At 43.9% G+C, this 20797-nt stretch overlaps 2 protein-coding genes across 3 annotated transcripts in view; one reads left to right on the top strand and one right to left on the bottom strand.

Moving 5' to 3' along the window:
- Nucleotides 1–222: 222 nt before the first annotated feature.
- TFB2M (transcription factor B2, mitochondrial) lies at nucleotides 223–18662 on the bottom strand. Of its 2 annotated transcripts, XM_084791933.1 has the most exons (8): nucleotides 18213–18662; nucleotides 17168–17256; nucleotides 14661–14808; nucleotides 10834–10982; nucleotides 7934–8023; nucleotides 5575–5637; nucleotides 4478–4638; nucleotides 223–2661 (listed from the first exon to the last, which is right to left on the bottom strand). In XM_084791933.1, exons 1-8 carry the CDS (start codon nucleotides 18523–18525, stop codon nucleotides 2484–2486), a joined length of 1191 nt encoding a protein of 396 aa, XP_084648059.1. In that variant the 5' UTR covers nucleotides 18526–18662; the 3' UTR covers nucleotides 223–2483. The 2 variants fall into 2 exon arrangements, with proteins under 2 accessions (XP_084648059.1, XP_084648060.1); XM_084791934.1 differs by lacking the exons at nucleotides 14661–14808; nucleotides 17168–17256.
- Nucleotides 18663–18719: 57 nt separating this feature from the next.
- CNST (consortin, connexin sorting protein) overlaps nucleotides 18720–20797 on the top strand; it is a 73256-nt gene continuing 71178 nt past the window's right edge. The window contains exon 1 of the mRNA XM_084791877.1: nucleotides 18720–19010. Within this exon, the coding sequence (XP_084648003.1) occupies nucleotides 18813–19010 (198 nt within the window). The 5' untranslated portion in view covers nucleotides 18720–18812. The remainder of the gene's footprint in view (nucleotides 19011–20797) is intronic.

The following is a 20797-nucleotide window of genomic DNA, read 5'->3' as shown; positions in this document are numbered from 1 at the left end:
AGACCAGGCTGGCCTCAAACTCACAGTGATCTGCCTGCCTCTGCTCCCAAGTGCTGGGATTAAAGGTGTGTGCCACTACACCGGGCCTGATTTAAGTAATTTTTAATGTCTTGAAATTTCTTTAAGTTGTTTGGTATGCCACAGGTCTAAGACAGACAGATAGCAAACCTGCCACAATTTCATTTCTGTTACTATGATAAAAAACACACCGACAAAAATCTATTTAAAGCAGAAGTGTTTATTTCAGCATTAAAATACAAGGTTACAGTGCAGCATTGTGGAGAAGTCAAGGCAGGAACTTCACACATCTCACATCACACGCACAGTCAAGGGCAGAGACATGAAAGCATATACGCTTCCTCGTCTTCAGTTGGACTTCTCCACTGTACAGTTCCGGACTTCTTGCCTAGGGGATGGTGCTGCCCACAGAAATGAAGACAGTCCCACCCAGAGGCCAACCAAACACAGACGACCCTCACAGAGGTCCTCTTCCCAGGAGAGTCCACATGGTGTCTCATTGACAGTTAAAGCTAACCACCATATAACCCATAGCCAGAAGTAAATCCAGGCACTCAAGTTTGATGTGTGGGAAGGCAGGCAAGAAAGGCACCCCAGCATCTGACCTGCTCAGCACCTGCCTCCAAGAAAGTACCTTTAAGTCCCATACCTTTAGGTCATGGGCAATCTAGTTCAGTTTTTGTTTTTCCTCTAGGGCCTCTCATATTTGAGGCAATTGTTTTTTAAAACTGGACTACAGCTCCAACATGAACTTTTACTTGTTTTTGGGTTTTTTGTTTGTTTGTTTGTTTGTTTTGGAGATGAGGATTCTCAGTGTAGCCCTGGCTGTCCTGGAACTCACTCTGAAGAACAGACTGGCCTCAAACTCAGAGAGACTGGCCTGCCTCTGCCCCCACCCCCGAGTGCTGGGATTAAAGGCCCATGCCAACAACACACAGCCTGAACCTAACTTTTTTTTTTTAATTGTACTGAAGATCAGACGAGGCGAAGTGTTCCACCACTGATCTACAACTGCCACTACAACTTGGATGAAATTTCTTCATACGCTAAAATCTCAAGGGGTTACCCGGACCCCTAACTCTCTCTGACTCTAGTGGAATGATCCCAGCACAAGCACCCTACCACTGAGATATACCACCCCCCTGAGATCCTTTCATATGCACACGCGTGCAGCATGTGTGCGCAAGCAAGCGTGTGGTGGACAACGCTTTGCTGCTTATTTTTTGACACAAGTTCTTTAGAGCCTTTTCATCTGAACCTAGAGCTCATGACTTGGCTGCCTGTCTGCTATTCGCTCCTCTCCAGGCCTCATCCTCCTGTCCCCCTAGCACCATTGCCAGCTTTATGTGTGCTGCGAACTCAAACTCAGGTCCGCGTGATTGTACAGCACGCTCTACCGAGCCATCTCCCCAGCCTGCAAGAGTTTCTGTTGTTGAAATGAGAGCTTGCTCTCTTGTCTCCGACCCCGCAACCACCTAGTCTGATCTCCAATTCTCATTGGCTCAAGTCTCCTACCTCAGCCACCGATGCTACTGCAGGTGTACACCACTGCACTCAGCTTCCTCAAGAAATTCCAGTTATAGACAGGTCAGGCACTGAAAGAGTGCTGACTACACATGATTGAAATAAGTTTGCGATCGATTTAATATTTCATTTATGTATTTAGAGAGAAGGAAACAAAAATATTATGTAAATTTTTATTTCTAAAAAGTTTAAAACATACTAACATTGAAACAATTAGATTATATAGTACCTGATAACCCACTTCAACAGGCTGAAAGGAAAGCTAGTCACTTTCTGAAATAAGTTTATATTGTTTTGTTTGACAGGGTCACTTCTTAGCCCAAACCGGCCTTAAACTTACCATACAGTTGAAACTGGCATTGAACTACTGGGCCCTCTACCTCACAAGTCTTGGGACTTGCACCACCATGACAGGCCAAAATAATTTATTGTCTAAGCTTAACAGTAGACAACATGGAGAAGATGGAAGCAATTAGCAATGGTGAAAAGTGCGAAATTTAGAGCTGTTTGGCCAAAAGGCTTTTTAAAAAGTAAATGAAATTATAATTGGGAATACTCTATACCTATGGACCTTCCCAGTACATAGAGTTTTTCCCTTGATTTCCTGTGCCAGGAAGCAAAACCAGAGCCCTGGACATGTTAGGCATGTGTTCTATCACTGATCTACAGCAGACAGTAATTTAAACACAACAAATTTGTTCTGATGAAACTGACCACGTAAGGTTTTGTTTTATTCCATTCTGAATAAAACTGCGGCCACTGGTTTTCCAGTGCATCAAACATACCAGCTTCCGATGAGATCCTTTGCTTCATTTGTGCCCAACAAGGATTGTTTCTCTTCTGTTGAGAGGGTGTGAATTCTTAAATTTCAGTTTTCATTTGTCTCATAATTTTCAAATAAATAAACAAACAGCTCCAGTTCGTCACTTGTAGACTTTTTCTTAGACCGCTACGTCCTCCAAGCTGTCGTCATAGACCCATTTAAAGACAGACTCTTCCGAACACTCTATGGCTTCAAAAAGCCTTTTGAAGTCGTGAGGATACATTCTAATTACTGTCTCTCCAGGTTTTTTCCTTATCTGCCTCAGTATATTGACCGGGTCAACTGTACTCAGTGAACTGCAAAGGAAATACAAGTACACATGCTCAGCTCCCTTTCACAGCAGCTGTCAGCTACATCGGAGAGCCACCGCCTCTGTCCAATGAAGATGACTAACACACAGGATTACATGCAGTTAAGAGGTTCCATATACTGTAGGTACTCCTAACTCTGTACAGAGACTTTCAACTCCTGCCCCTCCTGCCTTTACCTCCCAAGCACCGGGATTATAGCTAAGTACACCACACTTGGTTTGGATAAGAAATATATACATGAAAATCAATGTTAGCCTACAATCTCAGCACTCAGGAATCGGGGACAGTTATTCTTAAAATTTCAGAGCTAACCTGCAACGAAAACCACCAATTTAAATGTAATTAATTCTCACAAAAATTCTCGTTTACATATTATATTTTTAAGTTTTACTCTGAAATAGGGTCTCACCACATAGTGCTGGCTAGCCTGGAACTCACTGTGTAGTTCCAACTGCCTCTGCCTACTGAATTCTGTGATTAAAGGTGTGTGCTACCACACACAGCTGGGGTTTTTCTCTTTTTAATATCCGCATTTAAATAGCCACCACCACAAGATAGCAAGATGAAAATTAGGTTTCTTTTTTGCTTTCCACCCCTCCCCCCAGGTTATGATAAGGAGTGTATCTGCAGGAGCATGGGCTAGCAGGAAAGGGGGAGGGGCCCCCCAGAGAGAGGAAGGGGAAGAGAGAAGCAGGAGAAAAGCAAGAGGGAAATTAGGTTTCTTTTAGTGGTCTATTGGCGATTTAACTTTTGTGTGTATGTGAGTTTTGTTTTGTTTTTGTTTTCTGTGTGGCTCTGGAACTTGCTCTCTGGACCAGGCTGGCCTGCCTCTGCCTCCCAAGTGCCAGGACCACAGTATATGAGGTTTACTCACTCTGTATCCCAGTTGGCCTAGCACTTAGAACACAGGCCAGGAACTCACGTGGCTAGGCTCCTGGGTGCCGAGAGTATAGGCTTGACTTTCTGTGTAGATTCTAAGTGTGGTGGTGCACTTAGAAATCCCAGTCTTGGAAGGGAAAGGCAGGAGGTTCACAAGTCCAGAGTCATCTCAGGCTGTACAGAAAGTTAAGGCTAGCTTGAGCTACATGAAACCCAATCTCAAAATAAATAGTTAAACTAAATTGTTTCTAGTCAACAGTCCTAATAAGGCTATATGGTAACTGATGATAAATTAAAATAACAACACTTTTTCTGTCTTCTGACAATACTTTAGGGACTGCTAGTTACGGGGTGAATGGAGAATACATTACAGCGGCTGCTGGTCTCCTTGGGGGACCTGAGCTCAGCTCTCAGCACCTGTTCAGCAGCTCATAACCACCTGCAACTCCAGCTCTGGGGGATGCACCGTGCTGCTCTGGCCTCCACAGGCACAGCACACACATGCACATACACATAAAAATGAAATATAAATTGAACAAAGGTTTAAAACCTAGGTTTGCTTCTTAAAGATGAGAATAAGTGAAACTCAGAGGGAGTGAGAGTGTGGAAACACTATGCACAACAGGGAGGAAAGGCACTTCTCTTTACTGCTGTCTGACTGTTATCCTATGGGTAGGTGTGTGTGTCATGTGTGTTACCCACAGAGGCAGGCAGGGGTGTTGGAGCCCCGTGAGCCGTAAGTACAGCTGTCTGTGAGCTGCTTCTCAACCACCTGTCCAGCCCAGGAGGGGGTATTTGAAACAGGAAAATGAGACATGGGCACACCCCACTCTACATCCAGATGTGAAAAGCCACCTTCTAACACAAGAGAGCCTCGCTATTTCACTACTTTTATGCTTGTCTTCATTGAGTTTCTACTTACCGTAAATGCTGTATTATTGGGGCACTGCGCTTCCCAAAGCAGTGCTTTACCATGTGGAAAAATATATCATAGTTCAGAGGACTTAAGTTTTCTGTAAATAAAGTCTTACGAGGAATCATTTGAACAAGATATAGGTTTTCTTTCATTGATTTTAATGATTCCTAGACAGAAAGGAAAAGAATTGTTCTCAGTCATAACTATTACCAGAGGGAAACACTGACGACTTGTTTCTTCAAGCCACTTGCTGCACATCCCCACACATCTCTGGGCTTTCTTGTTGAAGGCCTAACACACTCTATCCTGGGCCATGTCAGAGCTCTCTTTTTGTTTTTGTAGACAGGGTTTGTCTTGTAGAGCTGGCTGGCCTCAAACTCACAGAGAGCTGTCTGCCTTTGCCTCCCAAGTGCTGGGATTAAAGGAGTGCATCACCACACCTGGCTTGTCAGAATTCTGAAGAGAAAGTAACCTAGGAGGATGAGATTTGTATTCTGTGTATGACAAAGAGCGGTGTTAGATACTGTTTGCTTAGAAGAGGCTCCAGGGCAAATCCAACGTGTGCCTAGCAAGCCACTCACCACTTCCTGGGCTGGAAGTTCAAAAGGCATCCTTTACCCAACCCAGAGAGCCAAGGTTATCTAGTGAAAATCAGAGCTCAAACACAGCCTCAACATGCCTCCACTGCATTCAACGGACACCACCACCAGACCTAAGGACAGCCTTTTCCTTATTTCTTTTCTTTTCTTTTCTAGTCATGCACTTATTTATTGTGTCTGCACATGTATGTGTGCACAATTTTATTACTGAAAATTTAAGTTAATACAGAATAAAGATAATCTCTTTTTTTAGCAATCTCTCCAGCTTCTAAAGACAATATTAAAGAAAATAAACACAGGGCTGGAGAGATGGCTCAGGGACTAAGAGCACTTGTCTGTTCTTACAGAGGTCCTGAGTCCAATTCCCAGCAACCACATGGTGGCTCATGACCATCTGTAATGGAATCTGATTCCCTCTTCGAGTGTGCATGAAAACAGAGCACTCATATACATAAAATAAATAAATCTCTCTAGAAAAAAGAGAATGGCCTTGTTTGTTCTTACCCCGTTCTTTGACTTTTCTACATGCCCATTTTCATCATACACACTAAATGACGACCAAGGTTCCTAGAGGAAGAAACATAGACAAGATTATTTCTTTCTTTCTGTAGATCTGTGTATGGTGCATGTGCACATGTGGACATGTGTGTGTGGAGGTTGAAGGTTATTTCAGGTATTTTCCTCTATCATTCTTTCCATAGGGTCTCTCACTGAACCTGGGATTATGGATTCTGTAGGCCATCAAGTTCCAAGGATCCTCCTGTCTCTGCCTCCCCAGCCCTGGGATGAGAGGCATAGGCCACTGTGCTGGACACTATGTGGGTGCTGGGAATTGAATTCCGGAGATGCTTTTTCACAGTTTCCACTTTTTGTGGGGTTTGTTGTTGTTGTTGTTGTTGTTGTTTCTTTTTTCTTTTTGGTTTTTCAAGACAGGGTTTCTCTCTGTATCCTTGGCTATCTTAGACTCACTTTGTAGACCAGGCCTGAGTGCTAGGATTAAAGGTGTGTGCCACCACACTCAGCTTGTTTTGTTTTTTAAGACAGGGTTTCTCTGTATAGCCTTGGCTGTCCTAGAATTGCTTTGTAGACCAGGCTGGTGTTGAATTCACAGAGATTTGCCTGCCTCTGCCTCCCTGAGTATTAAGATGGGTTCTTAATTCTTTTTTTTGTTCGTTTGTTTGGTTGTTTTTTTTGAGATAGTTTCTCTGTGTAGCCCTGGCTGTCCTGGAACTCACAGAAATCAGACTACCTCTGCTTCCCAGAGTGCTGACATTACAGGCGTGCGCCACTGCCTCAGCTAGGCTTCTCAATTCTTCTAGTTAGTTCTTTTTAGTCAAAATGCCTCAAGTTGTTATTGCCTTAACAACAACAACAACAAAAAATCTACGTATATCTGGGGGGTGGTGGTGTACAATTATAATCTCTGTATCTGAGAGGCAGAGACAGACTGGGCTACATGAGACCCAGTCTACCCTGACCTGCAATACAAAAAAAAAAAAAAAAAAAAAAAAACCAACAACAAAACAAAGAAACAAACAAAAACAACCCAGAGTCTGGGGCTAGGGCTGTGACTCTGTATTTGGAACACTTGCCTCCAAAAAACCCCACACAAATAAAAGGATAAATCAAATCAACCTGGCATTGCTCAATAAGTGTTAACAATGACTAACTATTCAATTACAATATTCAAATAGCACACTTTGTGTAACAGGTAAAGGGAATGTGCCAAGCTAGATATGGTGACACACATCTATAAACCTAGCATTCAAGGATGCTGAGACAGGAGGAGAGAAAGTCTGAGGTAAGCCCCGGTTACATAATAAAACCCTGCCTCAAAAAACAAAACAATAGTTGAGTGTGGTGGCGTTGCGCGTGCGCCTGTAATCCCAGCAGTAGGGAGACAGAGGCAGGTGGATTTCTGTGAGTTCAAGGCCAGCCTGATCTGTAAAGTCCAGGACAGGCAAGGCTACACAGAAAACTCTGTTTTGAAAAACCAAAACAGACCAACCAACCAAACAGAAAAACCAAACAAATTAAAAAACACCAAAGCAATAGCCAGGTGTGCTTGTGCAGGCCTGTAATCTCAACACTCAGGAAGACCAAGGCAGACAGATCTCTGTGAGTTCAAGGACAGCATGGTCTATAAAGTGAGTCCAGGACAGCCAGGGCCACACAGAGAAACCCTGTCTCAAAAACACAAAACAAAACAAAGCAATATAATATTCACTATATTAAAAAAAATAAAGCATGGGAAAACAGAGGGCTAAAAGTATTTCACCCATCTTACTAGTGATTTCTGGTCTATAGAGCAATTGTAGTGACATAAAATTTTCTTCCTTTGTATGGAGCATGCCTCAAACAAACCAAGTTTCCTAGTTTTATCATGAACCAGTAAGAGAAAAAATTGCCAAACAAGTGTCAGGTTAATCTCTCTCCGGGAGCTGGAGATAGTGCAGGCCTTTACTGCCAGAGCTCAGGAGGCAGAGGCAGGAGGAGCTCTGTGAATTCAAGGCCATCCTGATCTATATTAGGACATTCAGTTGGAGGAGTCTTATGAAGAAGGGGGCATTCCTTCCGGGATGTCAGCTGAGGAGGAATGTTCCCTGAGTGCTTTCTCTGCCTCTTTGAGCTAGCAGGCTTTCACCCCAGCCCCTGGCTCCTGAGTTTTCATTGGTATAAAAATCAAATGATGAGATTTTGTTAAAACCAACATAGGCTACATAGTGACATCCTATCTCAAAATAAAACAAAACTAAAGAAGGTGGGATATAATGAAATGAGTATTTAAATTAGCCTTCAGAGCACAGTCTGCCCTGACCAGCCTGAGGCACACAGTTCTTCTGGCATCTAGGAGTTTACTTACCATGTACAGAAACTTAATATCACAAGCCACTTGCCAAAGTACACTCAACACGTGATACAAATCCGGCCTTTTAGGAGTCGCTATTAGTCTCTAGTGAAAACAAACAAACAAAATTATGTTACATAGAATCATAATCAGTATCAAATGCTATATTTTAACTGATTTAAACTTTTTGGGTTTTGGTGTTTGTTTGTTTGTTTTGAGACAAGGTTTCCCTGTGTAGCCTTGGCTGTCCTGGGCTGGCTGTGTAGACCAAGTTGGCCTCGAACTCATGGTGATCTGCCTGGCTCTGCCTCCTGAGTGCTGGGATTAAAGGTGTGCACCACCACACCCGGGTGACTAACTGTAAACATCAGCATAGTGGCCCACACCTTTCAACCCAGTTTTCGGGAGGCAGAAAACTGTGAACTTCAGGACAGATAGGACTACATAGAGTCTTTGTCTTAACAAACAAAAAGATGAGAACTAAGTACGAAATATTTACCGTAAGTATCTTCATGTAGAATTAACGTTTTAGAAAACAAATGGCACCATATAAAATTGAGTGTACATGGTTCCAATCACAGAGGGCCACTCACAGCTCACAAGAGTGACCTATTAAATCATGCGTCAAGAATCGCTAAGCCAGCTGAGTATGGTGGCCTGTAATTCCAGCACTCGGGAGGCAATAGCAGGCAGATTCCTGTGAGTTCGAGGCCAGCCTGGTCTACAAAGTGAGTGCAGGACAGCCAGGGCTACACAGAGAGACCCTGTCTCAAAAGAACAAAACAAAACAAACTGTTAAGCCTGTAGGTCTCTCTAGCTCTCGGAATTCCAGTTCTGCCAAGCACCTTGCAGACACATGGCACAAACACACACATCTAAATAAAAAGAAATCTATAAACACACATCAGCTGGGCCACAGACACAACTAAGACAGAATCCAGAACCACAGCACAACCACATGTGCAATGAAGAAAGAGCAGTATGTCAGGACTAGGCATTAGGAGAGCCACCAAACTGTGCATCAGGGATTGTTCCGGCTCTTGGCAGACTGAGAAAATGACACCTGCAAGTTTGGCTTTTTTTTTTCTGACTCCCACATGTGCATGAGTGTGGGCACACAAACACACAAATAAATGGTATTTTAAAAATAATAGTTGTTAAGGCTGACTCAGTTTTGGGATCGGCCAGCCTCTGCATCTCAAGTGCGGGATTGACTATGTGGGCCACCACCGCCCAGCAAGGCCGACTTGTGCGAGACACCGAGGATGAAGGCACCAGTGAGTGGAAGGAGTCACTGAGGAAGGACCCCATGGTAAAGAAGCTGTGAGCAAGACAAAAAAAATTGGGTCTCAAGTAGCCCAGACTGGCCTACAACTCTATATTGGACAATGACCGTGACCTCTGATCCTTCCTCTACCCACAAGTGTACAATTTGTTGGATCACAGGTTTGGCTCCTGTGGCCAAGCTACAACCTCAGAAGCATTCTTATATGCCTTGCTGTCATTTTTTGTTTATATATTGTATGTATGAATGAATGGTCTCAAGGATCAGGAATGTAGACGCACCCTACGCGGCTAGCCAGTATTTACTGTCTCTCCGGGTGAGGACACAGCACCCCTTTCTTGCTCCATTCCTCCCTTCCCGTTCAGGGGACATTGTCAGTTGTACTGGAGCAACAGTCACTCACACAGAGCTCTGTAATCTGTTTGCAGATTCTAACAGCAAGGTTCAGGGCTTTGGGAGGCCTTCTCAGTAAAACAGGAAAAACAGCAGAGAGGCCGCTGTTCCTACACCAAGCTCCAAACAGAGCAGACTAAAATCAAACCCAAGCCACTCAGACTTAAGTTACATGCCACCAAGGTGAACCCATGCTTCTCTTTCTTTTTAAATCTGCTTTTCCCAAAAATCAAGGACAGCCAAAGTTCCCACACAAGCCAGCACAACTTGCCAAGATAAACAAAGTCCATCTATACTAACCCTTGTACAGCAAAGGTCATGTGAAGGAACCTGCTGGCAACCAGTTTGCTATTTTTCTACTGTCCAGTATTGGTAAGCAAACACAAACACAAGTAGGATGTAAGAAAATTTTTGAATATTTTGTACACTGCTGGTATCTAGCAAGAAAAACAGTATGGCACTTCCTTAAAAACAATGTAGAGCTGGGGCATGGTGGCACACACCTTTAATCCTAGCACTTGGGAGGCAGAGGCAGGCAGATCACTGTGATTTTGAGGCCAGCCTGGTCTACAAAGTGAGTCCAGGACAGCCAAGGCTACACAGAGAGACCCTGTCTCAAAAAACAAAAAAACAAAACAACGTAGAATTATCACATGATCTAAGCATCCTACTTCTGTATATATGAGCCAAAAACCCTGAGAGCAGGGTCTGGGGAGATGGTTTAGGTGGTCAAGTGTGCCATGGAAGAGTCAGGCACAACAGTGCATGCCTATGACTCATCACTTGGGAGGTGGAGACACAGGGATCTCTGGGGCTTACTGGCCAATCAGTCTAGCCAAACTGGCAAACCCCAAGTCGTAGTAAGGAACCCTGTCTCAAATAAGTAAATCAATCACTAAATAAAGCTGAAGTAAAGAAAGGAAAAGTCTGGGTGTGGTGGGGCACGCCTTTAATCCAGCACTCAGGAGGCAGAGGCAGGCGGATCTCTGTGAGTTCAGGGCCAGCCTGGTCTACAAAGCGAGTCTAGGACACCCAAGGCTACACAGAGAAGCCCTGTCTCAAAAACAAAATAAAATAAAACCAACCAGAGAAGCCCTGTCTCAAAAACAAAACAAATAAAACCAACCAAACAAACAAACAAAAAACCCAACAATAACCAAAAAAAAAAAAGCGGAAGTCCCTCAGAAGACTACAACACTGTCAAAGCAGTGACACCAGTAATCTGTTATTAACCCACCTGGAATTCTTTTTCACTAATAAACATATTCAGTTCTACTCGTCCATATCTGTATATAGATTCACAGGAGTACAGGTCAAACAGAATTTTCCAAAGTATTCGTCTTTCATATTTATTTGGTAGGATTCCAAATATTTTTATAGGAACACCTGTTAGGGATACAAGCACAAACTTGCATAAGGTCTTTAAAACTTTTTCCTATGATCACACTTTACTGATGCCAAGTAAATTAATGATGGTAGCTTTATTTTAATTAAGGAGCCAAGATGGGAGATGACATGTAGGTACGGTGTGCTAGAACCACCAGGGAAATAACCGAGGCCAGCTGGGCAACCTTATCAGAAGAGGTGGGTAAGCACCCCGGAAATGAGAAGCTGTAAGGCGCAGAGCAGGGAACTAGGAAGAGGGCTCAGTCAGCCACGGGTGCAGTGTGCAGGCGTGAGGGCCTGCTGCCAGCACCTATGGAAAAAGCCCAGCACTGTGCAGGCCGCCCAGGATTTGCTGTCGGTCTACACAAATAGGCTCAGGTTCAGGGACAGACACAGGGCGACTGAGGAAGACACTGAACACCCAGTTCTGGCCTCTACCTGCACACACATGTTCATGTGCACACACAGGAATATGTACACATACATAAAGAGGGAAAAGAAAAACAAAAGTTGTTGTGCTGGCTAGTTTTATGTAATTTTGACATAACCTAGAGTGGTCAGAGATAAGGGAGCCTCAGTTGAGAAAATGCCTCCATAAGATTCGGCTGTAGGTGCGCCTGTAGGGCGTTTTCTTAATTTCTGATCAATGGGAAAGGGCCCAGCCCATTGTGGGTGCTGCCATCCCTGGGCTGGTGGTCTTCCGTTCTATAAGAAAGCAGGCTGAGCAAGCCAAGAGGAGCAAGGCAGTAAGCAGCACCCTTCCTTGGCCTCGGCATCCTATTCTGCCTCCAGGTTTCTGTCTCAATTTCCTTCCATGATAAACAGTTAAGTGGGAGTGGAAGCCAAATATACCCTTTTCCTCCCTAAGTTGCTTTGGTCATGGAGTTTCATCACAGCAACAGAAACTTTAACTAGGAAAAAGGCCCTTTCCTCTTGGCACTCATGGGTGTAGCTACAAAACACCATTTAAAAAAGATTCTTGGGCTGGAGAGATGGCTCAGAGGTTAAGAGCACTGCCTGCTCTTCTGAAGGTCCTGAGTTCAATTCCCAACAACCACATGGTGGCTCACAACCATCTATAATGAGATCTGGTACCTTCTGGCGGGCAGGCCCGCAGGCAGGATGCTGTATACATAATAAATAAAGAATTTAATAATAATAATAATAAATAAATAAATAAAAAAGATTCTTGGGAGGTGGGCGTGGTGGCATACACCTTTAATCCCAGCACTCTGGAGGCAAAGGCAGGCAGATCTCTGTGAGTTCAAGGCCAGCCCGGTCTATAAAGAGAGTTCCAGGAGAATGACAATAGCTATTATACAGAGAAACCATGTCTTGAAAAATCAAAACCAACCAAACAAACAAAAATGGCAAAAGATTCTTGGGTCTGGACAGATGGCTCAGCAGTTAAGAGCACTTGGTGCTTCTGCAGAGGATCCAAATTTGGTTCCCAGCACCCACTGTGAGTTGTTCACAGTGACCTTTAATCCAGCTCCAGGAGATCCGATGCCGTCTTCTGGCTTCTAAGGCACCCATATGCACATGCACATACTTACTTACAAACACATTACACAAACAAAAAGAGCCTCCTGCTGAGTCAACATCTTAGTTCTGTTCCCCACTTGTCCCCTATTCCCCGCCCCGCCAGAAAACATCATGGGGTTAATACTGACACCTGACCAGGACTCCTCTAGACCGCAAAGAAGAAAGCGGAATCAGAGTCACAGGAGCAGGACAAGCACTCAAAACTGGACTTCTGAAGGCCTCTCCTCAGGTGAGACTGTTATGTATGAGCAGACGGCAAGGGTGCTTCCTGATGAAATGAGCATCTGTGACCTGATCTAGAAAGGACACCCTAAAAGCGACAGGCGACCAGGTGCAAAGCAATCAGGTGAGAAGACAGGGTTTCACATCCGCCCAACTCTCCCCCTTCACATCTGTTCCTTCTCTGGTAACAGCAGACACTAATGTAGCAGATCTACCCTGCTCTCCCCTCTTCTTTTCACTTTCACTGGACAGGCTTGCCCCAAGCACACGGGCTGTAGATTGCCTTGTGGGGTCTCTGTGTCTCAGCCTCCTGACAGCTACGGCTCTTTAATCTTTTAAGTTGTCTGACTATGTGCCTTTCTTTTTTTAATATTTATCTTTATTATTTTTAAATTATGTACAGAACAGTCCATCAAGAGGACAGTACAGTTTATGGACTCACATTGACCACAATACACAATGCCAATTCTTTTTTTCAGCCATAAGGACCAAAATTACAGGGAAATTGAAGAAACTGAAGGTTATCATATTAAGCAAAATAAGCCAGCCCCAGAAAGATAAATATCTTTTTTTCTCTCATATATAGTTACTAGATTTTACACAGATACATAAAATCATGTATATAGTGGAAGTTTTGGTTTCTTTCTTTCTTTCTTTTGGTTTTTCAAGACAAGGTTTCTCTGTGTAGCCTTGGCTGTCTTGGATTCACTTTGTAGACCAGGCTGGACTTGAACTCACAGAGATCTACCTCCCTTTGCCTCCTGTGTGCTGGGATTAAAGGCATGAGTCACTATGCCTGGATAAGTTTTGGTTTCTTAAAAAAAACGCAGTTATGCTATGTTTTTGTTTTAACCCCAAGTGTGGGATATGGGGCTGCTTTTAGCTTGTCCACAGCTGTAGAGAGGCGTGGTGTTTGCCAGGTGAGATAATTGAACTCTGAGAGGATATAAATGCCAGAGCACTGAGAGGAAAAGGAGTCTGAGGAAGGAGAAGGCTGCTGCGGGTTCATCCTGCTGCTGCGCTTGCTGTTTGCTGTTTAGCTGGACATCCTGATGACTGACATTGGTACTGCCCTAAAGACCCTAACCAGCCGGAAGTAATAAAGAAACCCAAACCTCTTCTCCACACTAACCTTCTGTCTCTCCTACCTGTAGTTGGGGCGATGCAAGGTATTAGGAGAAATAAGGAGTGCAGAACGGAGAAAAAGGTATAAGAAACCCCAATAAAGTAGCTAATGCGTATACCTATACATGTATGTATATTATGACCTGAAAGTAGAAGGAAAACTATTTAAGAGATCAAAGAAGGCTAACATAGGCGTGAAGAGGGGAGTGTGGGGGCCGAGGCGGCGGCTCTGCGGCTAAGAGCACCAGCTGCTTTTCTAATGCCTTCCCAGCACCCACAAGGTGGCTAACAACTGTCTAAAATTCCAGTGACATGGAAACTAATGTCCTCTCTGGTTTCCATATGGACACTGCATGAACATGATGTACAGGCGAAACATGCAGGCAGAACACACATATGCACAAAGTAAATAAATGAATAAATCATTTAAAATAACTTTAAATAAAATGGTAGTATGAAAGGAAATGTCTATGAACAACACATATTTAAACATAATTTATACGAAAATGTCCTATGTAAGATAGTCCCATGTATAATGACTATATAAAATTAAAATTCAATAACTAAGCTTCCTTTTCCCCTTTCATGTATAACTTGTCCTTTATAGCAATAAAATGGTTATTTATATACAGGAAAAGGGAATGGCGCATTTAGTGAAAGAGCAGTTGTTTATGAACAGATCTAAATCTCTCTCTATATATATATCTAGTAAACAAATGAACTAAAATGCTGTTTATAAAGCTTTAGTGAAGGTGTTTATTAGCTTTAGTGAATGACAGAAATTACCTGCTGACCAAGGAACTGCTTTTATTCCCAAATTCTGAAAAACTGTATGTGAACTGTATTCTGGTCTGACTATCTCCTGACGTCTAGGATCCATCTTAAAGAAGTCACAGTGAACCACTTGCAGCTCTCCAGCATTCCTCCTTAAGGACTGAAGAGACGAAGAAGTGACGTTAGAAATTTCATCATCATATACATCTTGCTTCAATTTAAAGATCGACCTCAAAAATAAGAAGAAAAAATTAAAACAGCTGAGCATAATGGGGCACACCTGCAATCTCATCACTCCAGAAACTGTGGCAGTAGAATTAAAAATTCGAGGAGGACCTGAGTTACACAATAAATTTAAGATCAGGCTATCTCTATAATATAGTGAAATCTGGTCTTAAAAATCCAATGGCAGAGGGGCTGGAGAGATGGCTCAGTGTTTAAAAGTACTGACTGCTCTTCCAAAGGGCCTGGGTTCAATTCCTAGCACCCTCATGACAGCTCCGACTGTCTATAACTCCAAGACAGGACACCCTCACACATACATGCAGGCAAAACACCAATGCATATGAAATAAAATTAAATTATATATATTTTTAAAATCCAATGCCAAACATGCACAAAGCTAAGGAAGGCTCTCCAGCACCTGAAATAAAATAAAGTAAGTAATTCAAAGATATTACATAAAGATAGAAACAGTCCTAATATACTTCAAATTTAACAGAGGAAATAAAAATCAACAACTTCATGAAAAAAATCATAGTGCGACAGTTTTCTCAAGAGGTCTGAAACAAGAGTAACTTCCACTGGCCTGGATTCAACCACCAGTACCACATTAAAAAAACAAAAACAAAAACAGAAACAAAACTAAGGCACGATGGCACACATTTAAACCCCAGCACCCAGAAGACAGAAGAAGCAGGTGGATGATGCCGGCCTGGTCTATAGAGCAAGTTCCAGGACAGCCAGGGCACACAGAAACCTTGTCTCAAAAAACTAGAACAAATATTCACCAATGAATTTTTCTTTCTTTTCGATAATTGCTTTAGCTGTTCATAAAGCTGCCTCTTTTTGGAGGGTGTGGGAATGTTAAGACAGGCCTCCCACAGCTGGAATTACAGGCTCTTGGGAGGCAGAGGTAGAAGGAGCTCTGGGAAGCTGAGGCCAACCTGATTTACCACAGTTTTTGTTCTCTTTTACAGAGCTGTCAATTACCAAAACAATGTGTTTTACAAGTGTTTTTGGTTCTTGTTTTGTTTTGGTTTTTTCGGGGGTGGAGGGTGGGGTAGGGGTGGCTCACCATGTAGTACTGTCTAGTTGGAAATTCTAAATATAGACTAGGCTAGCCTTGGAACCTACTGACTCTCTCCTCCTGCCTCTGTGCCAGGCTCAGAACTGTAGACTTTGTGCTAGGCCAACTAGCCGTTCTCCCACTGAGCACAGATCCACCAAAGGCTAACAACAACGCAATACTCCAAAGCTTCCTTTTTAAAACATCCAATCTTTAGACATCATAGCTATTTCCACAGTTTTTTGTTGTCACACGGCACTTTAAACTCAGGTCACTCATTACCCATGCTTTCAGGAAGTTGGCATAGATAGGTATGTTTCCTGAATTAATTTCCTCTCAAGTGGCCAGCGTCAGGTAAAGACTCAGACACACCGAAACAATCATTCGAAAAATAACAAAACAGCACTCTGCAAGTGTATTTGCCATCTCAAACCTTTTTTTTTTCTTCACTTGAAGTCCTAAGTCAAAAGAGTTTACACAGACCGAACCCTTAGCACTCACTCTTGAATTTTAAGCTCACAAAGGGTAGGGACACAACACAGCCTTCCAAAGATGGCGACACAAGCTTAGTGACCAGTTATATACCACTTAGCTAGAACGGATAGGAAGCTGAATGTGACACTTCCTCCCGATCTTAAGGGAACAAACTACACTCACTTAACAAAAGGCACATCAGCAACAGAGAAGTGTAACAAGTTTATTCTGTTCAGCTTCTTGGGCTCTGTGTTTGTGCCACACCTTCCTTCTGGGAAAAAGGACTCATGATCTGTGGTGAATCAAGGTGGGTCAGAGACTATGTTTAGAGGCAGCACAGAAAGCTTACCACAAAAACCACAGGCTCACGGTTTGCTTTGCAGGGAATCAGTCCTAGTTTCTTTGACTGCCCTTTGGGAAGAGAAGTTCTGCTCTCTATGACTTGATTTGAAGGAGAAAGAGGTAAAGAGATAGGAGGGCAGAAATTCTTTATTTCTGAAGCTACACCCGAGGGCTTCTAACTGTGCTTTATTTCAAAATATTCAGCATGTCAATGTGTCACACTCTGGGATTATCATTTTCTGGGCCCCAATAGGAGTTAGACGACAGCTTTCAGATTCCCCAAGCTTTTAGCTACTCAATAGGTCCTAGTCTTTATAGCGCTATTAGAAGAAATTATGTGCTTAATTTTACTTCTTTAACCCACTCAGAGTTAGTGGATGGAACAACAAATTATTTTAGGAACATAAATATATACCTCCAAATGTGGAATAAAAGTCTTTTCACTTTCAAAGGCAACCACTCTGCCACCGGCTTTAAGTAATGCCTCAGTCAGGATTCCAGGACCTGGCATATTAACAGAAAAACTTTATTTGCAAAATAAGCCACATAGTCAGTCGGTCTCTCACTCTCTTTTGGTGTGTGTGTGTGTTTGTGTATGTGTGCACGAACACAATGGTTTTTGAGTCTGGGTCTCACTGTGTAACTCTGGCTGTCTTGGAACTATGTAGACCAGGCTAGCCTCGAACACACAGAGATCAGCTTGCTTCTGCCTGATTTTGAAGGTGTGCACTATTGAGCTTGGGATTAAAGTGTGTACCACCACACCTGGCCATAGACTCTCAAAGCAGACTTTTACTTTTTTACTTTTTCAGTCTCACAGCATTCCCAGATATGAATATATATGATTAAAAGCTGGGCAGTGGTGGCACATGCCTTTAATCCTAGCACTTGGGAGGCAGAGGCATGTGGACCTCTGTGAGTTGGAGGCCAGCCTGGTCTACAGAGCGAGTTCTAGGACAGCAAGAGCTGTTACGCAGAGAGATCCTGTCCTGGAAAAACAAAACAAACAAACAAACGTGATTAGGCAGTTAACTTGAACCCACAACATCCCAACAGGTAAGCAGCAGAGCATTCCAGTACATCAGTGACAGCAAAACTTACACTCCTAGACGAATGTCACTATTTCTTAGAAAAAACATTATATAAGGTTGCAGCTTACCTCTTACTCATGGACTATCTGAATGTTTAGCCATAAAGACTATTGTCAAATCTAAAGGGAAGCTACTTTCTGTAAGAAGTGATGCTTTAAAAAGAAAAATAATCAATGAGAACGCTCAGAGGGCAAAGGCGCTTGGCGTCAAGCCTGACAACTTCATTTCAATCACCGAGACCCACATGGTATAAAGAAATGACCCTCGCTAAAGTTATCGTCTGACCTAAATACGCCTGCACACACGACATATAAATCTAACTTAGGATATTAGGGATGTAAAAACTAAGGGCAAACCGTCTCAACTCACCTGGATTGCACTCTATTATAAGTTGACGGGATGTTTTTTGGTGCCCTAGCAGGTCTCGTACCAGGTTCTTGGCTAATTTTTTACTTGCTATGTGGCGCGTAGACTCGGATCGACCCCTGGATGCCCCAGAGGGTGACTCCTCGAAATCAAGATCAGACAACCGCTGCGGATAGAAGTCAGAGTAGCCACGGCGGTCCCTTGCTTGCCAGTCTTTCCGCGTCACGGCTCCTAACTCCAGGATGCAAGGGCGACCGGGTCCCGCCAACAGTGACAGCGCCAGCCGTGGAGGCCGCCCAATCGCCGGGCCCCACATCCTCCTCTAACGTCCACCCCAACCACCAGCTAGGGTAGCTTTTCCGAAGAACAAGGAGCACCACATCCCACGTGCACAAACCTCAGCGACTCGCTAGGCCAGGCGGAAGTAAACATTACAAATGGCGCATGGGAACGACCTAGCCTCACCCCTTTCTTCAGTCGCTTCCGCTTCCTCCCAGGCTCCGCCCCTAGAAGCCTGTGAGTAGACTCTCCGGGTGTGTCCCGGCTGGAACTCTATGGTCGCCCGCCCTCGGCACTTCCACTCTAGCCGCGATCTTGCACTCTATGCTCCTCGGTCGAGCGGCTAGCCGGGAGGGGCGCGCGGAGGGAGGCGGGGCGCGAAGGCTGGAGGTGTCCGATCCTCCAGAGCCGCGGGAGACCCGAGTCGGCTGTGTGACAGCTCGTCGGCCGCCATGTCAGCGAGCAGGGCTGGAAACAGACACGGCGCCTGGCGGTAGCCCTTGCGTTGCCTCGGATGCCCAGGTGAGAAGAACAGCCGGGCTGCAATGCATCCAGCCGGCTCGCGGCGGCCGCGGAGCTGGGGAGAGCCGCTCGCTCCTCCCCGGGCGCTGTCCACCCGGGAGTTGCAGCGTGTCCCCTGGCATCCGCCCCCTCTCGGCTCTCCTGTTTTTCCCCGCTTTTTTTGCCGGTATGCTGTTGTCGCGCGTCGCGCCAATTTCTCCGCGCGCGCTTGCCTCCCCGGGGATCCTGCGGCTTCTACTCCGCGTCAGTGTCTCTCTGTTCGGTGGCCCGTAGCCCGTGTCCCCTCCCCTGAGGGTGGCTTTTATTTGCCCCCATACCCTGTTTCCCTCCACTGCTACCTTTTTGGTTGTCAGTAACCGCCTAGTGTCACCCTTCTTGTCCTCCCTCTGGGCCAAGATTTACCTTTCCTTTTTAATATGCATGTTTGCAAGACTTAAATTTAAGGCTGGGGAAAAAAATTAAGATTTGAAAGCTTAAAATTCCTTCCTGTGTTTAAAAGGATTAAAGCCTTAGGAAGCTTCTCTATTCTCTGTGTAAACTTAGTTAAGCACATTGTACTGTAGAATGCAATTTAAAAGGCCGATTGCAAAGACTAAAAATAGGATGCTCTAATGGGAATTTTGGCAGTCTTTGGGGCAGTGTTAGAAGATCCGATTCTTTGAGAGTGATTTCAGTGTTTGGGGATCGCACTCAAAGCTTTAGCCATTATCCTTTCCATCAAGGCAGGAAGCTGCGGCCAATCAACTCCCTAGTTTAAAATATGTACAATCCTTTCTGCTTACTCTGCTGGCAGCTTAATTGAGCTTGGCATTGAAGTGCACAAGGAAAGAGTTTCTGAGGAATGTGTCACCTGCCAAGTAACCTGGAGATTATCCTTAGCTGATGAAACTCAAGGGCATGAAGAATTGACACCTCGAGATGGCCTTTTTAAAAATAAATTAGAACACTGTAGAAGCTATTAACTGTTGTGGAAGTCCCGAGGATTCGTTCACTGATCTTAATTTTCTTATTTTTGTTTTGGTTTAGTTTTGTTTTTTCGAGACAGTTTCTCTGTGTAGCCTTGGCTGTCCTGGACTCACTTTGTAGACCAAGCTGGACAGTGCTCCTCCTGCCTCTGCCTCCAGAGTTCTGGGATTACAGGGTTTTGTTTTGTTTTGTTTTGTTTTGTTTTTCAAATATTTTTTTGTTATTGAAAAATTTCTAGCGAGGCATGGTGGTACAAGTCTGTAATCCTAACATTCTGGAGGCCTAGGATCCAGCAGTTTGAGTACAGCCTGGGATGTGTAGTAAGTTCAAGGCTCGCTTAAGGTATATTAAAACTGTGTCTCAGAAAAAAAAAAAAAAAACTGTGTCTCAGGAAAGAAGAAAAGGAAAGATGATTGCCCCCCAAAATGAGCATTTATTTGATAAACTCAGAAGTACTCTAGATTTATGCCCCCCAGCAATATTTTAACAGTCAAATATGGCAGAATGATTTTTTTTTTAAGTATCAGAATAACGGCAAAATTCACTTACCGTATTTTTCGGACTATAAGACGCACCTGACCATAAGACCAGTTTTTAGGGCAGTAAAACAAGAAAAACAGTAAAAACATCAATGGGACCATAAGGTGTACCCTAATCCCCCCCACACACACTTTTTGGGGGGAGAAGTGCACCTTACGGTCCAAAAAATATGGTACCTAGTGTATCCTTGAATTTTTCACATTTAAAATAAACCTCTTAAGGGTATGTAGCACAGTGGCAGACCACTTGCTTAGTATGTGTAAGGCCCTGAATTCCTTACC

This window comes from Acomys minous, assembly GCF_964271855.1.
Source record: "Acomys minous genome assembly, chromosome: 1".
In the NCBI taxonomy this organism is placed as follows: domain Eukaryota; kingdom Metazoa; phylum Chordata; class Mammalia; order Rodentia; family Muridae; genus Acomys; species Acomys minous.
This window is presented reverse-complemented; position numbering and strand designations above follow the sequence as displayed.

Bases quoted from the DNA above. Each gene is read 5' to 3' on its own strand.
- TFB2M (XM_084791933.1), bottom strand. From the start codon at position 18,525: ATGTGGGGCCCGGCGATTGGGCGGCCTCCACGGCTGGCGCTGTCACTG. The intron at 17,257-18,212 runs GTGAGTTGAGAC...TTAATATGCCAG, and splicing joins TATAATAGAGTGCAATCCAG to GTCCTGGAATCCTGACTGAG. The intron at 4,639-5,574 runs GTAAGAACAAAC...CTTTCTGTCTAG, and splicing joins TAGAAAAGTCAAAGAACGGG to GAATCATTAAAATCAATGAA.